Raw genomic sequence first — 23,078 nt, 5'->3', positions numbered from 1 at the left:
TTTGCTGGATTAAGGAGTAACAGAGCAAATCACTTCGCCTTCTGGACGAGCCTTCTCAGCTATAAAATGGGATAACGGGGTAAGGGGTGTAAAGTAGGATAATCCAGCTATTTTGCTGGGTTGAAGGATCCAAGGAGATGGAACGGGGATTTTATTTTTAAAAGGGAAAAGAACTCAAGAATGGAAGAACCTTGGGGTACTCTGCAGTGAGGAGAGTGGAAACTGTTCTCCAGGGATCCCCACTAGTCCACATTCCAGAGGAGGGGTGTCCCTCCTAACAGGCCGGATCCGCAGAACAGCTTGGTTTACTCCAAGCTGGCTGCTGCCAAATTCGCAATTTACCAGAATCCAGGTGGTTTGTAAATCCAGGTGGAAGTTTGTCAGACTTCCTGTTCCAGAGATCCTCAATTCATTCACCCCCAAGACTGGAAGCAGGAGGAACGTTCACAGGGCAGCCTCACCCCTCCCCTCTCCCCACCCCCAGAGGCAGGAATTTCTGGGATGGGCAGATGGTCCACCCCCTCCTCCTCCTTCTCCAAGCCTGAGCGGGTAGGGCGGCGAAAACCTCGCGGCATTCAGTCTCCCAGCGGGGAGCCCGGAGTGTCCGCCAACGGTGGCCACAGGGGTGACGGATTGAGTCTCGGGGCTCAGGGGTCGCTAGACCCTCGGGAAAGGTGGAGCGCAGAGGGCGCTGAGTTTCCGCCTCCCGTGCAGTAGGTCTCGGCGCCCGCGAGCCCAGTGGTTAGCGATGTTGCTGCTGTTGTCGCTGCTGCTGCTGTTGCTGGGGGCGCCGCAGGGCTGTGCCGAGGGAGAGGCGGCAGCTCTTACTTCCGAGCGCTTCACCGAGTGGCACGGTGAGTGTCCCCGGCCGGAGGGACCAGATGAGCACGTCGGGGCTGGGGTGGCCAAGGGAGTGGAGAAACAGCGAAACTGGGGGGTGGGGGAAGCGATAGCAGCTGGGGCGCCCGATTTTAGATGGTGGCCGCATCTCTGCAGTCCTGAGAAGGCTCTGCATCCCGTTCTCCGAGCCCTGCACCCCGTCCCTCGGCCCTGCATCCTCCAAGCTTCTGCCGCTGGAGCGAGGAGGGGCGGGGCCTGGGCTTGCAGGCAACTCTACTCAACTCTGGCTGCGCAGGAGCCGGGCATAGGGGCTTAGGAGAACTTTCAAAACGTCAGATCCCCAGGATTGTTTATTTGGAGGGAGCATCTCTCGAATATATGATGGCAAAACGGATGTTCTATTTCGTCCTCTCCCAAAGCAAGTGCTTTGGATGTGCGCTGCCACCTGTGGAGTGGCCCAAAATGGGCCTCTCCTCTCCTCCCTTTTCCGGAAAGAAAACTTAATCTTCTCTATTAACGCCTCTCAGACTAGATGGGGGAGGGGCGTTCCTGTAGCCCTGATGAGTTGTGTGAACTGGAGCAAATTACCCTGTTTGCTTCTCAGTTTCTCTCGGTGAGAAAAATGGGGTCTATGATATCCATTGGACCACTGTGGATGAAGTGAGACCCTTTGCAAGGCACGTGGCACCCCAGTGGGCTAGAGTTTGTTTTCAAAGTGTCCCCCTGGCCTTGCAACATACATGTGCACACACAGGGAACAAATTCGAACAGTTGTTGAACACCTGCTATACATAAGATTTGTAAAGAGATGTGTAAATAGACACAAGAGGCTGTCCTGCAGGGGCCCACAGTAATGAATAACTGCACGTGTTGCCTCTGAAGCAGAGAAGACAGCAGCCCAAAGTGGAAATTTAGGTCTGAGGGGAGGCAGGGGGGTGCTCAGCCAACAGGAGGAGCCGCCTGCAGCCTCCATCCTCTCTGCCCTTGGGGACAAGTTTGGAGAGGGAGTAAAGCAAGATGTCATCAATGTCTACCTTCATTTTTTTGCTTCTCAACATGTTATGGATACATTTTTAGGTATCTTTTCTAGACTGTATTCTCTAGCACTCCCAGGAGGCTTTATCAGGGACAGATTGAGCAATTCTAATTCTAAAGTGGCCAACGATTCAGAGCCTCTTACCTCCTTGGTTGTTCAGTAAAAAATGCTCCTGTGAATGCACTTCTGACCCCGTGGTGTGATCCATCTCCACTGAGAGTTTGCTGCACAGTGCTGTTCCTTCCTGTCTTACAATGTGGGCTTTTCCTGAGCATCGCATATTTAGAACGAGGCAGCAGCCACGCATAGGACAGAAACTGAGTCACACAGAGAGAATGTGCTGGTTATCCTCTGAGTAGGGCTAATCCCTTCTACATGTAGCAGACCTAAATGCTGGCCTGAGATAGTTCTAATCAGTGCTTCCTCTTTGGTACTCAAGGATGCTCTCAGTCCAGAACCATCTGCTACCTCCTGTACACTCCAGGTGACAGTTTGCGTATTTGAAGCATTTGACATAGTTGGCACAGAGATTCTTCAGATACGAAAATGCTGCTACTGAGGTTCTAAAGAGCACAGAGATTATGTGGCATTGAATGTACCAATCCTCAAAAAGGCTTCCCTCCTTGACTCCAATCACCCACATCAGTGAAATTTCAAATATAACCTAGCCAGGTTTGAAATCACGTTTTTCTTGTCTACAAAGGTGGATAAACAAAAGTGGAAGGGACCTGACGCAGGCCTCCACTAGCCATCCGTATCTCAGGTGTGGAAGCTGAGGTGTAACTGTGTTTTGGGGTGCCTCAGTTTCCCACTGTGATCAGTGTACCACACTCACTAGCTTTTAGCCATCATTGGCATCCACAGAGTAACCAAGAAAAAATATGCACCTATTTCAGTTTCATATCCACTAATATGTGATATGTAATAATGCAAGGCAGATCGTATGCATGGTATTTTTATCTGAATTGTTTGATATGTATTATTGATTGTTCTGATATGTATTATAAACATCCCAGCCTTGGGAGACAGATAAATGATGGTATTGTGCTGACTTTTCAGTCATTTATCAATTATTTTGTATTCAAAAATCAGTAAATGCAGCATCATATAGTAGTTAACTATATGGGCTCTGGGAGCCAGACTGCCTGGATTCAAATCCTGGCTCTATTGTTTACCAGCTGTGTGACTTTGGGCAAGTTACTTAATCTCTCAGTTTCCTTATATATAAAAATGAACCTAACAACAATACTAACGTGTTGTTCTTTTGTTTCAGTATCACCGTAGTGCCCTCTTTCTCTGGCTGGTTCAGACAATTTTGACAGGTCGACAGCCTGTAACAATTGTTTGCTGCCCTGAGCATAGCACGATACTTGGCATGACAGTGGTTGGTCTTCTTGTCTCTCATCAGCTATTCTAGAGGCCCTCGTTGTGGTTCTGGAATCAGATCCTTTCTTCTAACAAGTGTTAACATGGGATAACTTCATTTACTCAAGTACCCTAGAGACTGGGAGGAGAGTGAGAAAATGAAGAAGCAAGTGGGGCATCCTAGGGAAAGGTGGGCATAGTCTTTGTGGAGGTTGTAAAGAAAATGATTTGGGGGAGGGGGACAAGCAAAGGGATTTTGATGCTATATGGAGGGCTGAAAATTGTATATGTGAAATTGCCCCAGCCAACATAGGAGAGTTTCCTCTTGTAGCGTTCAGCTTCTCAGAGGCCAGAGTGGAGGGAGCCCGTGGCTGTATCAGTTGTTGGCGATGGTCAGGGTAGGGTCTTCTGAATGGCCAGTGACCCATAGGAAGTGAAGAGTTGATGAGCATGAGGTCGAAGTGCTTGACCAGGGGGCCCTATCTGGAGAGAAGAAAGTGAACTGAGTGGAGAAGGTGAAGGTGTCTTTTGATGTTCTGTGCCAATAGGAAGAGGGGCAAGGGGCTGGGAGGCCTCAGTTGTCCATTCAATGTCTGCCAGGCATTATGTGCTTCTTCTCTCCCTTGGTTTAGATCCACCCAAAAGCAATCTCTGAGACATGTATTTTTTTTGGATGCAAGTAATTTATTTGGATGGTGATTCTAGGAAATACAGTAGAGGAATGAGGAAATGAGACAGGGAAGAGATAGGAGAAAGCCATTACAGACAACTGGGGTTCAGTTTCATGGAGATCCTCCTGAGGGACCCACTGAGGGGCAGGAAGCACAGATGTTCTTCCACCACCTCCACCCACCACCGATGGAAGGTCCCTCCTGGGGCACCAATCTCCTGGCACTTGTAGACCACAGTGAGCTCTATCAGTCTGGGAGACACAGAAAGTCAGTGGGAATAAATGAGAACTGTACCAGGTGAGTGAACTCCAGGGTTGCTGGTGAGGGTAGGGAACCAGAAGAACCACCCACTCACGTGCAGACTGGGGAGACAAACATACGAGCAGGATAAGATACTGTTCCCAAGAAGCTGAGCATCATCCAGAGACAGATTCTGAAACACCAACAGTTTCAAAATAGGTGTTATGACAATAAGGAATGAACTGAGTGCTAAAGGGATGTGGAGGAGGGACTAGCTTCAGGGGCTGGAAACTCACAATAGGGCATTTGTTTTCCTGAAGGATAGGTAAGTAGTTGCCACCTGGGAAAAGGGAGCTAGAACATTCCCATGAAAGTAGAGTATGTGCAAAAGTACAGAATCACATGTTGGGCAGCAGAAGTTCAATGGGCTAAAAGTTCTAGTCTGGACTCTTTTGGATGGAGGAAAGTAGGCCCTGAAGGTTACTCAGGCATCTGTGGGGCTAGACACAAGGGTACCAGGATCTCAAGGGGACCCAAGGACAGATTCTCCTGTGCTACTAGGCCTCCTAGAAACCAAGAACAAGCCACTGGAATGGAGTTACTACTTCTTCCCTTTCTCCCTCTCAGGAGCTGCTTGGTGATCCCTGTTGGGTTCTTTTTGGGTGCTGGTTTCTTCTGCTTCAGCTTGCAGGATATTTCATGTGTAGCTCTCATGTCATCCTTGGAAGAGTTCTTTAATTTCCTAGGAGAGGAATCTGGCCTCACTGGTCACAGCAGTCTGGCCAGGCCCTGTGCTCTGCCCTTGAATCAAGGGCCTTCCCATGGCTGGCAGGCCATGGACAAGGTGTGAGATGCACGCAGGGACATTGCCCCAACAGGTTCTGTGAATGAACAGACCCCCCAGAATAAGGCAATGGCAGGACAAGGAGCTATGGCATGTCTCTATTTGGAAGCATGCACAAGATGAGGAATGAAGAGTTTGGTTGGAGGCACTATGCTTAACGGGGAAACAAAATCTGATTGAGTGAATTGGGTGATGCTGCGATGGGTCTTGTGAGTTTGGACAAAGGGGAACCAGGTCACACTTGTAAGTTTAGGACTGCCATGGCCAGTTTGGGCCTTGAAAAGGGTAATTCTGACGGGCAGCAAAGAGACCATCTGGAGGGTTAAGCACTTGTCCATTAAGAAAGACGCTGATGACCTAAGCTAAAAAATCAGTCCCGGTAGGAATACTGAGGAGCAGAAAGTTTGGATTCAGAAATATGAAGTAAAGAGGAAGAAAAAAATATAATAGATTCCGTGAATGGAGATGGGAGGAATGGCAGGATTAGAGGAGTAGATCATGTTGAATACAATGGAAATGAGCTTGGGAGGGGGACCTGTGCTCAGCAGTGACCAGCTCCGAGGTGTGGTTGTAGGAGTGGTCACTAAAACGGAGAACAGGTGAAGGAGGCTCCTTGGAGCAGAGGAGGTTGAGGAGCCAAGCATGCACGGCTGTACAGACATACAGGTCTAAACAGGGTTTTGTCAAAAAATATCTTTACTTAATATGATGTGCTGCTACCTTTCTACTCTCTTCCATTCTATTTTGTTTTGTAATGTTCGTCATTAAATTGATCTCATGACCCATTCAGTGGGCCACAACCTGCGGCGGAGGAAACACCGGGACAGAGTGTTTGGTCATCTGTGTGTAAGTTAAAGGCTTTGTCTGGAGTGGGGAGGACAACGGAGAATCTGCTGGTATCACATAGTGAATGTGAGGAAGAGGCTCAGGGTGGAGCACCCCAGTGTTGAAGGAAGGCCAGGGTGCCACCTGGGAAAGGTTTCTGAAGGAGGGTGATGAGAGCCACCACCAGGAGGCAGCAGTGGGGAGAAGTTGTGACCCTGACATTTTCCTCATAGCTTCCATTCCTGATATAAAGGTTAAAAGCCCCTCTCAACTGCTCCCAATAGTATCTGATGTTTGGGGAGTGATTATTCTGTGCCCCTTTACATACATTAATACACTGAGTCCCCACCAAATCAGGTAGATACTATATTAATACTTTTATACATCAAGAAGGGTTATTGTAACTTGAGCCTACAGGAACTTGAGAGTGGGGATTTGAACCCCTGAAGAGCCTTGTGGCTCCATTAAATAGTTCATTCTGTAAACTGTTTGATGGGAGCCAGTGATTTGGTTTTGTGGCAAGAGGAACAGGAGACAAGCCTCTTACTTTCTGCAACTCCTCCCTTCCCACATGTAGGAGTGAATATTTAATAAGGCAGAAATGTACAAAGCTATTGGTTGTTTCTTTTATTTTTTAGTTTCCTAAACTCTGGAGATTTGGAGTTTAAGTAAAAGCAGATCAGATACTGGTTTAACTGCCCTTCCTGGCCATGAACCACTCCAATCATCTGACTGTTTCTCCCATCTCTGTTGGTCATCTCTCAGAATCTCCTCCACTTCACACAGTCGTCGTCTCAGAGTCTTTGACTGGCTTCTTTCCTCTGAGCTTTGGAGAGTCAGCATGGACCTTCAGTTTTTCTGGGTCCTTTTACTCTTTCTCATTAAGCTCATAACCTCTTCTCCTATTGTTGGTTGTCGCAGTAACTGATACCACACAACAGGGATTTCAAGCCGATGACCACAAAGGTTGAGCCACACAGAGAGCTCAGTTATCCTCTCAGTTCCCTTTCCCTGACCTAATAATTTGCTTATTTGGATTACGTTTTCTGAAAAAATGATTCCTTTGTTTTGCTTCTTTTGAACTCGTCCCTGTGTGATGAATCCTCATATGATCTATCAAAGTAATATACTTGAGACATTTGTAGACCTTTGTTTCCATTTTCTTTTAGAAATTATCCTTAAAGGGCTTTGAGCTGTTCCAGTAAAAACCTAAGAACATTAATTACATTTTTTAATTGATCAAAGTGAAAAGCAATATTACAGTTCATAAAAGAAACAAAACACTATAAACATTATATTAAGTCACTTGGAGAAGAATATAAAGCCACTCAGAAAAAAGGAGGAATATTACTAGAGTTTCTATAAATTGGGTTGTAATGAAACAGAGCTAAACAAAACAGCAAGAGGTTTCTGCTTTCATGTGTGTCCATATGACTTTTTAATTTATGATACTCTCCAGACTACTGCAGTTCCAAAGAAATATGTTAATAAAAATTTTTTACTGGTTTGAGTTTTTGGCATTCTGCTCGTGAGAACTTTCCTTTTTCTTTTTTAAGTTGTATTTTGTATTAGTTTCAGGTGTACAGCATAGAGGTTAGATGAGCATGTACTTTATAAGGTGGTCCCCCGATATTTCAAGTACCCACCTATCACTGTACATAGTTATTACCGTATTACTGATTATATTCTCTTTGCTGTACTTTACACCCTCATGACTATTTTGTAACTACCAATTTGTACGTCTTAATCCCTTCACCTTTTTCATTCATCCCTCCTCCCTTTGGCAACCATCAGTTCTATCTTTGTTATCTGTGAGTCTAAGGATTATCCGTTTCAGTTATGAAAGTAAAAACAGGAAATTCGAATTGATTATCTTCCTATAACCATTGTCTTATGACTAATTTGTGTTATCCATGTTCAAAGTTAGGATTTTCTTTCCTCCTATTAACATTTATAAAGTGCCCATCATGGCCACAGAGACTGAGGTAATCATTATCAGGATCTGATAGGCCGGCCTTAATTTTAAACCCATTGTGCAGATGAGCAGACGAGGCAGATTTTCTTTACCTGCAAGCAGCTCTACCCTAAAAGCAATTTCCTATAGCCTTTTCCTATTGTGTTAGCCTTGTACAAATAAGAACAGAGCAGGCTTTATGGGCATGTGACTGGCAGTCTCAGACAGACCCATGGTTATTAGGGCCTTGAACTTGGAGTTTAATGCACTGTGGTTTGGGGTCTTGGAATTCTTAAACATTTTTATCTCTGAATTTGTGCTTTGGGCATTAAGTCCATGGGACGATAGAGCAAGAACCAGGGACTTAAAAGCTGCAACACAAGCTCATTCATCACTTCCCCAGTTCCCTCTGGATGTGCTTTCAGCCTCCCCGCTTCATACTCTTATCCTCCACCCACGTGGCAGCCTGATTGCATTGGGGGTGGGGGACCGGAAACCCAGGGTCTGGGAGTTGATGACCAGTGGCATCTAAGGGTATAACTAGGCAGTGACTGTCTTTGCTGGGCTGGCAGCACCTCTCTATGTTCAGTGAGGACTAAGTGGGAGCCTATCACCTATCCTGTTGGGAAACGCCCTGTCTGGTTTCAGGGACTGTAACCTCACCAACAGGCAAGAGGGCCCCAAGGCTGGAAATAATCAAAGAGGCCTTGGGAAAACAGGCTGTTACCGAACAAATGGACCCGTGGGGGAGAGGGGTGCCCAGATGCTATTACCGAAACAATGACCCCCGCCCCTTCCCCGGGGTTCCTCGGTTGTGGGTCCTTTGCCCACAGCCCTTGGAATTAATGGCTCTGAATGGCAGAGTTTGGTGAAACAGAAAGGAACTATTTATTCAAAAGTTATACAAGTTTGACTAATAGCTAAATGTCATCCTTAAACCTCAAAATCCCTTTAAAACAATCACCAGCACACACACAATCCTGCCTTCCCCCCTTTGCCAAGTTAGGCCAGTCAGGCCTGTCAGGGGTACTGTCTGTCCTTCAGAAGAAAAAGAACAGAAGTCCAGGGCTCAGCTAGGCAGGCCTCTCGCAGTTCTCAGCACCCTCCACTGCATCGCCGTGATCTCCAGCTCTTAATCTATAACCATGTGGCAACTTCTCCTGGCCCACTAGCAAGAGTCCTTTCTCCCCTCTTTCTTCCCGTGTGGTCTTCACACTGTTCCCCAGAGTCTGTGTCCCTTTTCCTCTCCCACAGGCCCCTGTCTCCCCTTTTCCCTCTCTAGTTAAATTCTGCATTAAGTCTTTTAAACCTTCCTGCTTAGCTTTGGTGATATGCAAAATAACTCTTTTTGCATGTGAGAGATGAAGCTATCCTGTTATTGACATGCAAAATGATTCTCAATGGCCCTACTCAAGGCTCCCATCCCCCATGGCAGCCCGCCCTGGGTTGGGGAGAATATATTTTTCTTGGACATCCCAATCTCCAGGCTCCATCACAAATACTCTGTTCAGTCCTTTGAGGGGACGCCCTGAATGCGCCCCATTACAAGGCTACTGAGAAGACGAAACCTGTTCCTCTGGCAGCGCTACAGCGCCTGCCTCCCTCACATCACCCTGCTTGGCCCTGTGATGGTTGGTTGTTGATGACGGGTAAGTTCTCTCACAAGGAGAGATGTCCTAAGACAGACATCAGCTGGTATGGGCAGCAGACAAGGACTCGGGGTACACGGAGAAAGGGCCAAAAGGCCCGCCCTCCTCAGCTCGGCTTGCAGGTGGCTGGGGTCCTCATTCTATCTCAAAGAAGTCTCCTTATCTCTTGTTGGCTCTGCCCTGCCTGCCTGGCTCTGGCTTGAAACAATACTAAAGGCAGGTACAGCCCTAAACTGGATCAGGCTGTTCCCAGGGACAATCAGGCCTAGAAGTAAGTTCCTCTAAGCATGCTTTGTTCTTAACTCAAAAGCAATAATAACCAGCTCATACTGGGAAGGAGATTTACATTATTCATAGACCCTGACCAGGGGCAGATCTCCTCTGTTCCTCCAATTGTTATCTATGATCTCTATCTGTTTTCTGTAAACAAAGCCTTTTGATGTTGATTGATGAGCTCTGCATCCATACCCCTGTGCATCAGGTTCTCAATAACAGCCTTTGGACAGGGCAGCTTGGGGCCTTCTCCCCTAGAGAGAAGAGCCATGTTCCCTCTCCTGGCAAACAGAAGTGTTTGCAATGACTCATGTTCATTCCCCCATCCGTGACACCCTCAGGACGGGCTCTGCGGGACTCAGAGCCCTGCTCCCTCCTCAGCTGGTCCCGGACAGTCACCCTCGGATCCAGGAGCGCCCACGCCCATGCTCCCTGCAATGCGTCACCCCCCGGCCCCCCTCCTGCAACATTACCCTCAACCCAGGAACTGAATGTCTTCCCAGCTCTTTCTGGCACATAACATTGCAGTCGCTGATGGGCCCATGGGAAGTAGAGATTGACTCAACTTCTGTGCCCCAGCTAGAGCCCTGAATTTTCATTTTACTCTGGGCCCCGCAAATTAGATAGCCATCCTGAATAAGAAGCATGGGGACAGTTATGGGTGAATTGTGTCCCCCTGAAAAATTATAATTTCTCAACACCTCATAATGAGGCCTTATTTGGAGCTAAGGTCTCAAAGAGGTAATCAAGTCACAATACGGTGATTAGGGGGGACCCAGATTTAAAAAGACTGATGTTCTCATGAGAAAGGGAAATTTGGATACAGAAATATGCAGAGGGAGTAGATGATATAAGGAAATTTGGGGAGAAGCCATCCATCTGTGGGCGAGGGACGGTGACCTAGAACAACAGATTCTTCCCTCATGGGCCGCAAAAGGAGCCAACACCCCTAGCACATTGGTTTTTTTATTTGTAGCCTCCAGGGCTGTGAGACAATCATTTCTGTTCTTTAGGCCGCTCAGTTTGTGGTGCTTTGTGGCGGCCCTGCAAATGAATACAGGGACTAACAATATATTTACCATTAAAAAAAATGGTTTTGTTTTCATTTTAATTTCTATCTCCCACCTAAGTAAAGGTATTTTTTTCTTAAGTGAGTATATTCTTAAAGCAGCTAAAATGGAGAGCTCCTGTAAACACTTTGCTTTCAATGATGTCACATCTTTCCCAGCGCCGTTTTGTCCTTTTGTCGGTGGTAAAGTTCTTTCCTGTGTTCGTTTTGAAGACCAAGTCTTTGAATCACACCCCCCTGGGGCTTCAGCAAGCAGGCATTTGTGAGGGAGGTGTAACAATGTGCTATCTGACTGTGTCTTGCCATAACTTGCTCTTTGTAACGTGGCTCCCTGGTGACTGAAATGGTATATTTTCAACACAGTCTGTAAGGTAATCATAGAGACACTGTCAATAATAATTTTTACACCGGCAATGTCTGTTAGATACTTTAGAGTTAAAGACAAAATGATGGAGAAATAAACTAAAAGCTAAAAGGAAGAAATGCGTTTTCAACTCAGCTTTAAAATTCATTGGTGACATAGAGAGACACAGCAAAGAACTTCTAAAGAGATAATAAGATTTTCTGCAAGAGTCACTGCTGCTAAGTGAGATGGATGGAGACAGAGGGACGGGAGGGAGAATGGCAGGGAGTTGGGAGGACCGTCTGAAAGGGTTAATCCATTTCACACAGGGGTTGGTAACGGGCAATTGGAAGCCTCACAAAACCGAGCCTGATGGAGCTGATTAAGTTGGGTTTCATTTTTCCCCAACCCGTGAGCCAGAGTACTATAGGCCTCAGGGAACTTGAGGCGACAATTTGGGGAGATTAGAGAGCAAGGGGAAAAGAACACATAAAAGCAAGAGGGGTCCACTGGCCTGTGGAGGTGGTGATTATCCAGGTTCAGAAGCTGCAGGAGAATAAAGAAGGCTCAAAGTCAAGGACAATGTAAGGGCAGGGGAAGAGATGGAAGTTCTGAGGCAGGTGGAGGAGATATTTTAAAATGTACTGAGCTTTTTAGTTGGTTAACAGAAGGCAACTGATAGAAAGCCACAGGCTTTTTTGGGAGCCGTCAGCTTGTAAAGAGACAAACACCATGTCTCAGAGGATCTGGGATAAATGCAAATATTCAGAGAGGACCAGGAAGGGCAGCCACACTTTTCGCTTTGGTCTTTCAAGTACAATGTGCGTGCTGCAAGCGTCAGAAATGCCTTGCTTATTGGTTTGGAAAGTCATGTTAAGAATCCAGATTTTCTGCATTGTTCAGCCAATGAACAGGAATTTATTCGGCCAATTACAACATCCCTTCCTGCTTAGAGTAATCTAAGGAACACAATCAGATCTGAAGCCTTTGTTCTCTGGAAGGCACAAATCCAAATTTGTGTGGATGAAAAAGGTCAGTACATCTCAAGAGAAAAGCAGCTCACCTTTAGACTGGTTACAGATTGGACCCCTTCCATTCCAAAACTGAAACGCTGTCAGAACAACGAGGAGCAGGGCAGATTGGAGACATGTTGCAGGGCAGGAAGTGGATGAGCCCAGCACCAGCTGTGTGAGTGGGTGGAGTAGAAGAGGTTTAAACCCAGGGGAATGGGCTAGGGGATTGAAATTGGATTGCAGTTGGCAAGCTGTGGCTTCCTAATAGCTTGTCTTAAACATTGCACTTAATGTGAACCGTGCATTTGAACTTTTCCTTTTGGCTCCCTTAACACGGAGCAGCACAGAGGCTGACTCTGTGTGTACTGGGTTATGTGGCCACTGCCATAGTGTAATTTATTGAAGACTAGAAAGCCCTTTGCTTGCCTAAAATCCACCATAAAAAAAAAAGGTATTTCTTTAAGAAATGTTGTTTTGTTTGTTTCAAGTGCTTTTTGTTAAATGCAGGAACCCCACCAAGGCTTCATACTTCAAACCATACTTTATTTACTTAACACTTGAAACTTTCCGGCAGTTCTAAGAGAAAAGCTATTTAAAGCAGAAGGGGGCTCCAAAAGGCAGGTGCCTGTGTCAGGGGGATGCTGAAGGTGACGTGGGCGGGTCTCAGGAGAAACCCCCGCTCCCGGACCCCATGGGCACCGTTCAAGCTGCTGGAGCACGCTGTAATCGCAGCCCCAGGCTTTGGACTCCAGCCTCACGGTAGCCCGGGGACTGGCAGGCATCTGGCAGCCAACTGAATACCTGAAGCCAGAAAACAAGTCATTGTAGCTACTTTTTCCAGAATCCTCCCATTTCATCCATCACCAAATCCTGTCATTTCTTCCCTCTTTGAATTCTCTTTCTGGAGGTTGGAGTCCAATCATTCCCTCTCTTCCTTTTCGCCACCAGTTGAGTTGATACTTTCCGTCTTGCCTGCTGGAGCACAGCAATAGTGCCCAGACTCTTCTCCATTTCCTCTCATGGATTGTTTCATCTCACCTAAATGAGAACTCTGGGGCAAGAACTTGGACGTTTGCCTTTATGTCTATATTCTCAGCTCTCGAAAACAATGCCAGGCACATAGTAAGTGCTCAATAAATGTTTTGTTGACTGATTCACCACCCAAATTTGTCTCACACCATAACCTCAGTCACGCCTTCTTGTTTTCCAAAAGCTCCCTTTCACCTGAAAAGTAACATACAAATTTCTGAATAAAATTCAAGTTCTTTATAAAATTATCCCAAACCACCTCTTTCTAACTTCATAGTCTATGGCTACCAAAGTCTTGTATATAGTTAAGCTCTCAACCCTTACAGCTGATTATTCTCGTCACCTCTGAGCTATGGTGGCATTTGTTCTGTCAAGAAAACCCCCATACCTGACTGGTTCCCTCTCCATCCATAGACATCTTCTGCTATCGTGGACTCTCTGTAATAAGGACAAGCATCCATGCTAGTCTAGTTCACCAATGTACTTCCATGTGTGATAAATATTAGCTCCCTAATAAATAATGTTCATTGAATGAAAATGTGTGCACGAGCATGTGTGAGTGTGTGTGTGTGTGTGTGTGTGTGTGTGTGTGTGTGTGACAGAGAGAGAGAGAGAGAGAGAGAGAGAGAGAGATTTCTTTGACTTTAAGTCAAATGACCCCTTCTACCCCTGGCTTCTACATCATTGTGCTTATAGCTGTTATGTCAAAATCAACTTTGGTTTTAAGTTATAGTTCTTTCTGTACATTTCATGAAATACTCTCAGGGAGAACATAAGTTTCTTGAGGGCAAACAATATGATGTATATACCCTTTTATCTGCAGGGCTCCTAACACTGCCATGTTGGGCACTCAGTAAATGTTTGCTTGAAATTGCAAAATTGCAAATCTCTTACCTTAAATTGCAATGAGCTCCAGCCATTCATTTTCTCTTTTTTCTGAGTTATTAAATGAATGTATGTAATGAAAGCTAGACCTAGGCCTATGTGGTCCTCACTGAGTATATGAGTATAAGTAAACGTCTAAAACAAAATGGATTTGGGGGAAAAAATGCAAAGGAGTGATTCAATTAAATGAGCTTCACAGTCTCATCTAGTTCTGAAGTTCATGATTCTGCATTTATGGGTAAAGTGAGTCTTCTCGGCCATGTCCGCATTCCTACCAGCACTGTTCTGCTGTGCCCTCCCTGGAAAAAGGTCAGGTATGTGCGTACACAATTCCCTCTACCCAGAAGTGTCTGACAACACTGGGCAGTCAAGTCCACCTCATACATGACATCTCTTGAGAATCTAGTCAAGTGTCTTAAGTTTTTATCTATTTTATTATCCTTTTGTTAAGTCACTAGTTTTAAAGAATTTCTTTTAAATGCAGTTATAATTTTTTGGGGGGGGAAAGATGGAACCCCCTTTATTTCATTAACTAGGAGAATTCCCATGATTCCAGAACAAATAGATACAGTTTTTTAGTTTATTTTTGTTTGTTCATTTTCTTTTTTTTTTTTTTTTTAAGATTTTATTTTTGGAGAGAGAGGAGGAAGGGAGAAAGAGAGGGAGATGTGTGAGAGAAACATCAGCAGGTTGCCTCTTGCACGCCACCAACTGGGGGCCTGCCCGCAACTCAGGCATGTGCCCTGACCAAGAATCAAACCAGCGACCCTTCTGTTCACAAGCCAATCAGTGCTCAACCAACTGAACCACACCAGCCAGGCTGTTTTCATTTATCTTAAGAGCATTTGCCTGAACTATAGTCAATGGTTAGTAAAGGGAGAAGAGATTGGAATTTTGAGGCTTTATTTATTTTTTTTTTCAATTACAATTTACTTTCAATATAGTGGTTAGACAGTCATATAAATAGAGACAGTTTTAAGGGACAGATATTATGGCAAATAATTTTTCTCTAGATCTCTAGCACTCTACACAGTGCCCACCTTTAACCGGCACCCAGTAAATGCTTGTTGAATGAATGAATGAATGAATGAACAAACAAATGAAGTAATAGTCTACATGTGATCGTAAAATGACTACCTTAAGTTCAACAGTTGATCGAGGAAGCATTCTCTTCTCAGTCCTTAAAAAAGCACATGTAATCCTGTGGGGCCAAAAAGTGAGTCTACAATGATCTCTTCCTAAAAAAGATCTCAGAAGTAGAAAGCAGAACCACTGTCTTCTATGGATTTCACTTGTTTTAAAAAAGATGAAATTTAGTTTATAAGTTACTTCCAGTAAGTCAATCTTTTTTCTCCCCCTAAACTTATAATTATGAAGGGAAGTATAATAACATTTTACTGAGAAGAGATTTAGTAATTCTGGCAGTACTTCATTAATCACTTAATCAGTGTTCAAGCAGAACTGATGTCTTTGACACACGTAATCAATCTTGATTCCTCCCATATTTGATTTTCATCCTTTTTGAAGTCTAGCTACAGACACTAAGGATGGTGGTTTATTATCACATTATGTTTTGTTGCAGACAACCCATACATGCATATAATAAAAATCAGAGTATTGATACCTATATTGGGTCTCCTGATAGTCCATTTGAAAACTATTGTTTTCTCTTCAGTGAATTTATGGAGAGTAATGCTGCTAGGACTAGATTCTATTATAGCTTAATGGGAAAGTGGGCTTGGGTCATTTTTAGCTTGGCACAACATAGTATTCTTTTGAAAATGACATGTTTATTGTTATTGTTAAGCCAGAATTACTTGTTTTGACACATGCTGAAGAACTTTTCCAAAGTTACATTCTAAAGGCAGCTGTGGGCATGGAAAGGTAAGAGCAGCCCAAAACTGGGCAGCATGGGATTAAGTTTGTCTAATATCTTCTGCTTTGGAAAGGTACTTTTATGATCACAGGAGTGACTACAGAAGTTCTGATTCTATCACTCCTTTCTTCTTAACACTTCATAAGTCGGATGTTTAAAAACATTATTCACTCCAAATTTTAGTGATATTTAATTTCCATGTCCACTTACTCACAGGCTACACCCATCCATACATTGCTTGTTAACATCATGTATTTCTCTCTTTCCTATGAAAGAGCTGCAATATAGAATTTATAAATAGATAGTGTAAAAGATGAACAGATAAAGAATCTTAATTCGGAGTTGCACAGACATTTCAAGAATTTTGTTATCTGGTTGTGTGAAGAATATTGTCTTTTCCCTGAAAGGTGATATCATGGTATTTAAGGACTGTTTAAAACTAGTGAGTCTGCACCCACTGTATGCTATAGAAGCTAAAGTAAAAATGAGCGTTTATTGTAATGATGAAAGAAGAGAATTCTTTGCAGGATGCTCAGATTAGCACTCTACAGTATTCAACCAAATCTGTAGCTGGATCTACAGACTGAGAATCAGGAAGCCAGAGGGATAATAATATCAATAACAACAAGTGACATTTACTGAGGTCTTCCCATGCCAAGGTAGTGTGTGGTGTGCTTTGCATGGGTTTTTAATGGAAAACTCTTCTTCTTTAAATTAACCTTATTGGGGTGACATTGGTTAATAAAGTTATATAGGTTTCAAGTGTACGATTCTCTGATATATCATCTGTATATTGCATTGTGTGCCCACCATCCAAAGTCAAATCTCCTTCCATCACCATTTATTTGACATTTTTTACCTTTATTATCTCCCAACCCTCTTCTCTCTGGTAACCCCCATACTGTTGTCTGTGTCTGTGGGTTTTTGTTTGTTCACTTGTTGCTTTCAGTTTTATATCCCACATATGAGTGAAATCATATAGTTGTTGACATTTTCCATCTGACTTATTTTGCTTAGCATGATATTCTCAAGATTCACCCAGTGTTGCGAATTGCAAGTGGTAGTATTTCATCTTTTTTTATGGCTGAGTAGTATTCCATTGTATATATGTACCACATCTTCTTTATCCAATCCTCTGTCAAAAGATATCTTGGTTGTTTTCATGTCTTGGCCTCCATAAATAATATTACAATAAACATAGTGGTGCATATATCTTTGTGAATAAATGTTTTCAATTTTTTCGGATATATGCCCAGAAGAGGGACTTCTGGGTCATACGATAGCTCTATTCTTAATTTTTTGAGAAACCTCCATACGGTTTTCCACAGTGGCTGCAGCAGTTTACGTTTCTACCAGCAGAGAATGAGGGTTCCTTTGTCTCCACAACCTCTCCAAAACTTGTTATTACCTGTCCCATTGATAATAGCCTAACGGGTATGAAGTGTCATTTTGATTTGCACTTCCCTAATAGTAGTGAAGTTGAGCACCTTTTCCTATATCTGTTGGCCATTTGTATGTCTTCTTGGGAGAAGTGTCTGTTCAGGTCTTCTGCCCATTTTTTAATTGCATTATTTGTTTGGTGTTGCGTTGTATGAGTTCTTTATATATTTTGGATATTAACTCCTTGTCAGAGTTGTTCTTTGCAAATATCTTTTTGCATCTGGATGACTATTTGTTTTGTTTTGTTGGCAGTTTCTTTCTCTGTTCAGAAGCTTTTCATTTTGATATTGTCCCATTCATTTATTTTTACCTTTACTCCCCTGCCTTTGGGGTTAAATTCTTAAAATCCTCTCGAAGACCAAGGTTTGTAAGTTTAGTACCTATGTTTTCATCTACATAATTTATTGTTTATATGTAGGCCTTTGATCTAGTTTGAGTTAATTTTTGTGTATGAGGACAAAAGTAATCTATTTTTATTCTTTTGCATGTAGCTTTTAATGGAATACTCTTAACACCTAATGAGACCAGTATCGTACATATTTCCAGTTTACAGAGGAAGGGTGAGGCTCACAGAGATCAAGAAATTTGCCCAAAGTTACAAGACTAGTCTGCAGCAGGCCTGCCTGATTCCAGAGTTCCTAACCACCACAGAGCTGGCCTTGCTGTCTGTCTTAGGTACATCCCATCAACTGAAGCCCAGAGGGCTGATGTCCAACCAGTTAGTTGCAGAGCTGGGTATATTTGCACATATATTTTAAATAGAAGCTAAACTACAGAACAATTATAGTAAAATAATTATTCTGTACTAAAAAATTAATCAAACTCTGAGCTAGCCAGAAAGTAATTAGTAGATTACAACAAAAATTAAGGTGAACCTTCTAACCAAGCATGAAAAACTGAAAAGGAGAGTTACAGAGGAGGTAAATTATCAGAATCTACATCACATTGGCGAGAGGTAGATTTGATCTTAAATGCCTATTATTAATAACCATACAGATATGAGCTTCATTAGGAAAACAAATTTCCTGATCTAAATGAAATCTCCCCAAAACCATTCATTCTCTCCATGCACTGCACTACACACTCCTTTCTCTTTTATTCTGATGTCTGGTGACCAAGCAATTTTTTAACAACTAATTCAATTCCTCAAGTATATGTTTGTAAATAAGCTTTTCAATAATTAAATGAAGTATAACTTTCATTTATACATTAACAATCTTTTTTTAACAGTGTGTTAAGTGATTTTGGTTATAGTAAACCAGCTTCTCTTTTGGTAAAAAGCCAAAAAGAGCTTTTACCAAAAAAAGCATTATTCCTATGCACTGATATGTAAGGAGGTTCATTTTGCACTGTTCTAAATCTCTAGACGGCTTTTGCCTCTCCCTGCTATCCTGCTGCTACATGACACAACTTCCCTAAACTGCAGCTAGTTTAAGGGAAACTAATAATGTCCCTTCAGATATTTGAAGATTGGACAGGAAGTAAACATAAGAGGAGAACCTAGCTAATAGGAGAACAAAAGAGCTCTTGGACCTGACCAGACATTTTGGGCTGAGTAACCTCAGCAACCAGGCCGTAAGCAGCGGCTGCCAGCATGTTTAAACAACGTGCTCAGGACAGTCCGTGCTTCAAGAGAACACGTTTGTAACTATTGTATAATAGGTGCCTTCCTGGCCAGTGACTTGAGGAATCAGATCGCATGCACGTAACTAACATATTCCCTGGATGGGCCATGCCAGCTTTTCCAGAGGAAATTCATCCAAATCTCTTTTTCTGCTCCAGGAAGTTGGAAGCTCAAGGCTATACCACAAAATGCTTACTTTTTCCACATGTCTGCATGGCCTGTGTGCTCTTGCTGCTATCATGGTTCTCTTACCCCTCTCACGTATCTAGGTGTGGGGCCTCGGCTAGGGTCCTGGGCATCTATCTGCTCATGCTGTGTCCACCGTACAAAGCTGCTTCTGCAAAGAGGCTACTCCCATGTCAAAGGTCCCCACTTTTCTACTCCTGATGAGTATAACACAGAAAGCAAATTTGGACCAGTAGTTTTTTTCTCACCAACATGACATCTATCAAGACACAAAACGCATCTCATGTCCATTCTTTGGGTTTTCTACAGGAATTTAATGGTAGAAATTTCTGTTTTCATGGCTCTTGATCCAGCTGCCATGTCCCTAACATTCAGGCACTTGTCTGGAGAAAGCCAAAGTGTCACCATACTTCCAGGTACCCAGTGTCTTTCTTCTCTAGCCTTGGGTGTTGTTACCAATGCCTGCTTTCTATCCAGTTGTGGAGAACACCTTCTCCATTAGTCAAACTCCTGAGTGGATTGACAGGTAGCCTTCATGACTGTAGAGCCATGAAGGTCTTAGATCAGAGGTTCCCCATTAGTTCCAATGACCCCATTTTTGCTTCCCAAGAAACTCCTCTGTATTGAGCAAATAAACTTTCCTGGTGGACCCTGCCCATAAGCACTAGATCTCTTAAAAAATGCTGCCAATTGTGATATATCACAACTTAATACATACACGCTGGGATCCTCATGGCACTAGATAATTATATATAAAAATTCCATACCGTATCTTTTATTTTGCTGTTTCAGATAAAGGAATATTCATGATCCAAAGTGAGAGCCTCAAGAAATGCATTCAAGCAGGCAAATCTGTACTGACCTTGGAGAACTGCAAACCACCCAACAAGTACATGATGTGGAAATGGGTTTCAAACCATCGCCTTTTTAACATCGGAGGCAGCGGTTGCCTGGGCCTGAATTTATCTGATCCAGAGCAGCCATTAAGCATATACGAGTGTGATTCCACCCATGTTTCCTTGAGGTGGCGCTGTAACAGGAAGATGATCACCGGTCCACTCCAGTACATGGTGCAGGTGAAGAACAACATGCTGGTGGCCTCCTGGAAATATCTTCATAAGTGGATTTCCTACATGTCAGGTGGTGGAGGCATTTGTGAATATCTGCACAAAGGTAAAAAAAAAATTAACCAAAATACTCATGAGATGATATATTTAGAAAGTCTGCCATAAGTAAAGATTTGTAAAACATGTAAGAGAGGTACACAGCACCCAGACCCTCAAGGGACTTATGCTAAATACATTTTAATCACTTATTGTAAAAGAGTGACTGGAATCTTGGACTGGACTTGCTGAATTCTCCTAAAGAAGCAGTTCTCAGGTATCAGAGGAGGAAACACTTAACTTTGGGAATCAATGGAAAGAGGAGAAAGTATAGGCGGAGAAGAGGAAAAGAGAAAATAAAGGTGGAAAGAAAAGATCTTTGAAGTTAAAGACTTGACAAGAAGAATATGAGAACCTCTCCGGCCACCATTTCTCTGGGTGCACTCAGCCCCATGGACGTAGCATGTCTGCAGGGCACCTCAATGCCTCCAAAGCCATTGCTGGCACCCACCTGATGGTCACTTTACAAGACATTTAAAGACAGACTGTTGTCGGGGGTTATTTTGTATGTGCCAGGGAATAGAAAAGCATGTTTTTTTGTAGGAGGGAGGCTTTTCTTTTTCACAGTTCTGCAATATTTTGCATTTGTAAACAGTAAAAAAAAAAAGGAAAAGAAAAAGAGAAGAAAAGTAAGCAGCATAGTTAAATTCTGACATCCCAGACCTGTTTCTCAGATTTTATTTGTTAGTGCTCTTCATTCATTCATCCATCTATTTATCATCTATTAGACATTTATTGAGCACTGACTGTTTCTCAGGCATAGGGCCAGGCATTTGCTTTACAAAGGCCAACAGGACAGATCCAAGGCAAGACTTTCTCCTGCACCAATAAGAAATGAGCAAAAAGATGGAGCTAAAGCAAGCTATTTTTAGGACTCACTACAATGAAGCAAGTGCTTTAAACCAGCTCTTTAAATAATCTGCAATTCCAAGAAGAACATGACAGTTTGCTTTATATTAACATTTTAGCTGCACACCCACACTCACAATACATTCAGGGGAAGAGTGAGTAGAAGGCAGGGACTGAAACAAGAGGATGTGTCCGGAAATACCAGTGGTTCTTAAACAGCCTTAGCCTCTAGAGCTGGTGATGCTGGGTGAGTTCAGTCCAGCCCCTGCTAATTATGGGAAAGGGGTGAGTGTCTCCACAGCCTGCCCCTTCCCTCTAAGATCTATTGATTTTGGGGTGGCCCTGATCTCCATCACCACAGAAAGCCCTAGGTGAGTCATGAAAAGTTTTTGTCCCCCATTTAAGGCCAAGGATGACGGAGAAAGCAACCAGCAGGCCACATGGGCACTGTCTTGTCTCTAAACAGACTGTAGAGACCTCCCAGCTCATCATCCCCCTCTGTCCCCTCCTTGTGTAGGTTCTGTTTGCCACACTGCACCCCTGTGGGTCTTTAAAAATGGAAATCTGATCATGTGACTTTTTTCAGTCAAAACCCGCTAGTGACTTCCCACAATGCTCAAAGTAAAGGCCAAAGTCCATAATGGGGCAAGCGGGCCTCTTAGAGCTGATGCTCTGAACTTCCCTGATTCTCCTTCCCATTACTATCTGTGTGCTCTTCCCCATTCGTCCCATACACTGTGTTCCAAGTTCTTTGTGTTGGCTCTTCTTTCTTCCAGACAACCCTTTTCCAAATTTTTGCACCCTCCCTTTGCCCAGTCCTTATTCAGAGAGAACTTCACTAATCAACCAAAAAAAGTGCTCTATTCACACACACACACACACACACACACACACACACGCATGCATGCATGCGCGGGCGCACACAGTCATTTTGTCTTCCTACTCTATTTTGTTTTACATCATGGTACTTATCACTACCTGAAATTATATGTTTACTTGTATATTTGTTGTTGTTTTTTTTTGTCTCTCCTCACTAGAATAGAAGCTCCTTTTGAAAGGGAACTTTTGCCAGTCTGTTCACAGTTATATATCCAGTGCTGCGCACATTAAATGCTCAATAAATATTTGTGGGATGAATAAATCAATAAAGGCCTATGGAGCTCTTAAGGTTCAGATGCTGATCCCTGGTATAGGTAATATTTTAAAGTAAAATCTCCATTAAATTTTCCTTCTCATCCTTTCACATATGTGTATGCTACCATAGCAGTGCACCACAGTTAATAACCAAACAGATAAATATATAAACACACCATTTGTGAGTATGTCCTCTGAACCCAGCACACAGCTTTGCACGTTTACATTCTCTAGACAGTGAGGTCCCGAGGATTCTCTGTGCTATAGCAAAAGCTTTGCCCATTGTAGGTTTTCAATCGTTAAAATCAAGCTGGCATAATATTTATTCGACTTTGTCCTTTTCTTTTCCTAGATCTGTATACACTGAAAGGGAACGCCCACGGGATGCCATGCGTGTTCCCCTTCCAGTATAACCACCAGTGGCATCATGAATGTACCCGAGAAGGGCGGGAAGACAATTTACTGTGGTGCGCCACAACAAGCCGATATGAAAGAGACGAGAAGTGGGGATTTTGCCCAGATCCCAGTAAGAATAAAATCTTCTCTTCCCTTATGTCATGAATGAATCAAGGATGATTGGAAAGTTATCTGTATCTAAAGAAAAGCATTGGGATTGACATAGTGAAGTCTGAATAAGCACTCTGATACCATTTACCCAAACTTGATTTTGTGTTTGTTTTTGCCTTGAAAGGACAATCCTGATGTATATTCCATTTTTCCTTACACTCAAAAGATGTTAATTAGCCATTCTTCATTAAGTTTAGTGCATA

At 43.4% G+C, this 23,078-nt stretch overlaps 1 protein-coding gene across 1 annotated transcript in view; it reads left to right on the top strand.

Moving 5' to 3' along the window:
• Nucleotides 1-604: 604 nt before the first annotated feature.
• Nucleotides 605-23,078, top strand: part of PLA2R1 (phospholipase A2 receptor 1) — a 101,886-nt gene continuing 79,412 nt past the window's right edge. The window contains exons 1-3 of the mRNA XM_054562300.1: nt 605-854; nt 19,955-20,335; nt 22,661-22,834. Of these exons, the coding sequence (XP_054418275.1) occupies nt 749-854; nt 19,955-20,335; nt 22,661-22,834 (661 nt within the window). The 5' untranslated portion in view covers nt 605-748. The remainder of the gene's footprint in view (nt 855-19,954; nt 20,336-22,660; nt 22,835-23,078) is intronic.

Source organism: Pteronotus mesoamericanus, unplaced genomic scaffold (assembly GCF_021234165.1).
Source record: "Pteronotus mesoamericanus isolate MK-2021 breed Mesoamerican mustached bat unplaced genomic scaffold, CSHL_Meso_final scaffold_651, whole genome shotgun sequence".
Taxonomy (NCBI): Eukaryota; Metazoa; Chordata; class Mammalia; order Chiroptera; family Mormoopidae; genus Pteronotus; species Pteronotus mesoamericanus.
This window is presented reverse-complemented; position numbering and strand designations above follow the sequence as displayed.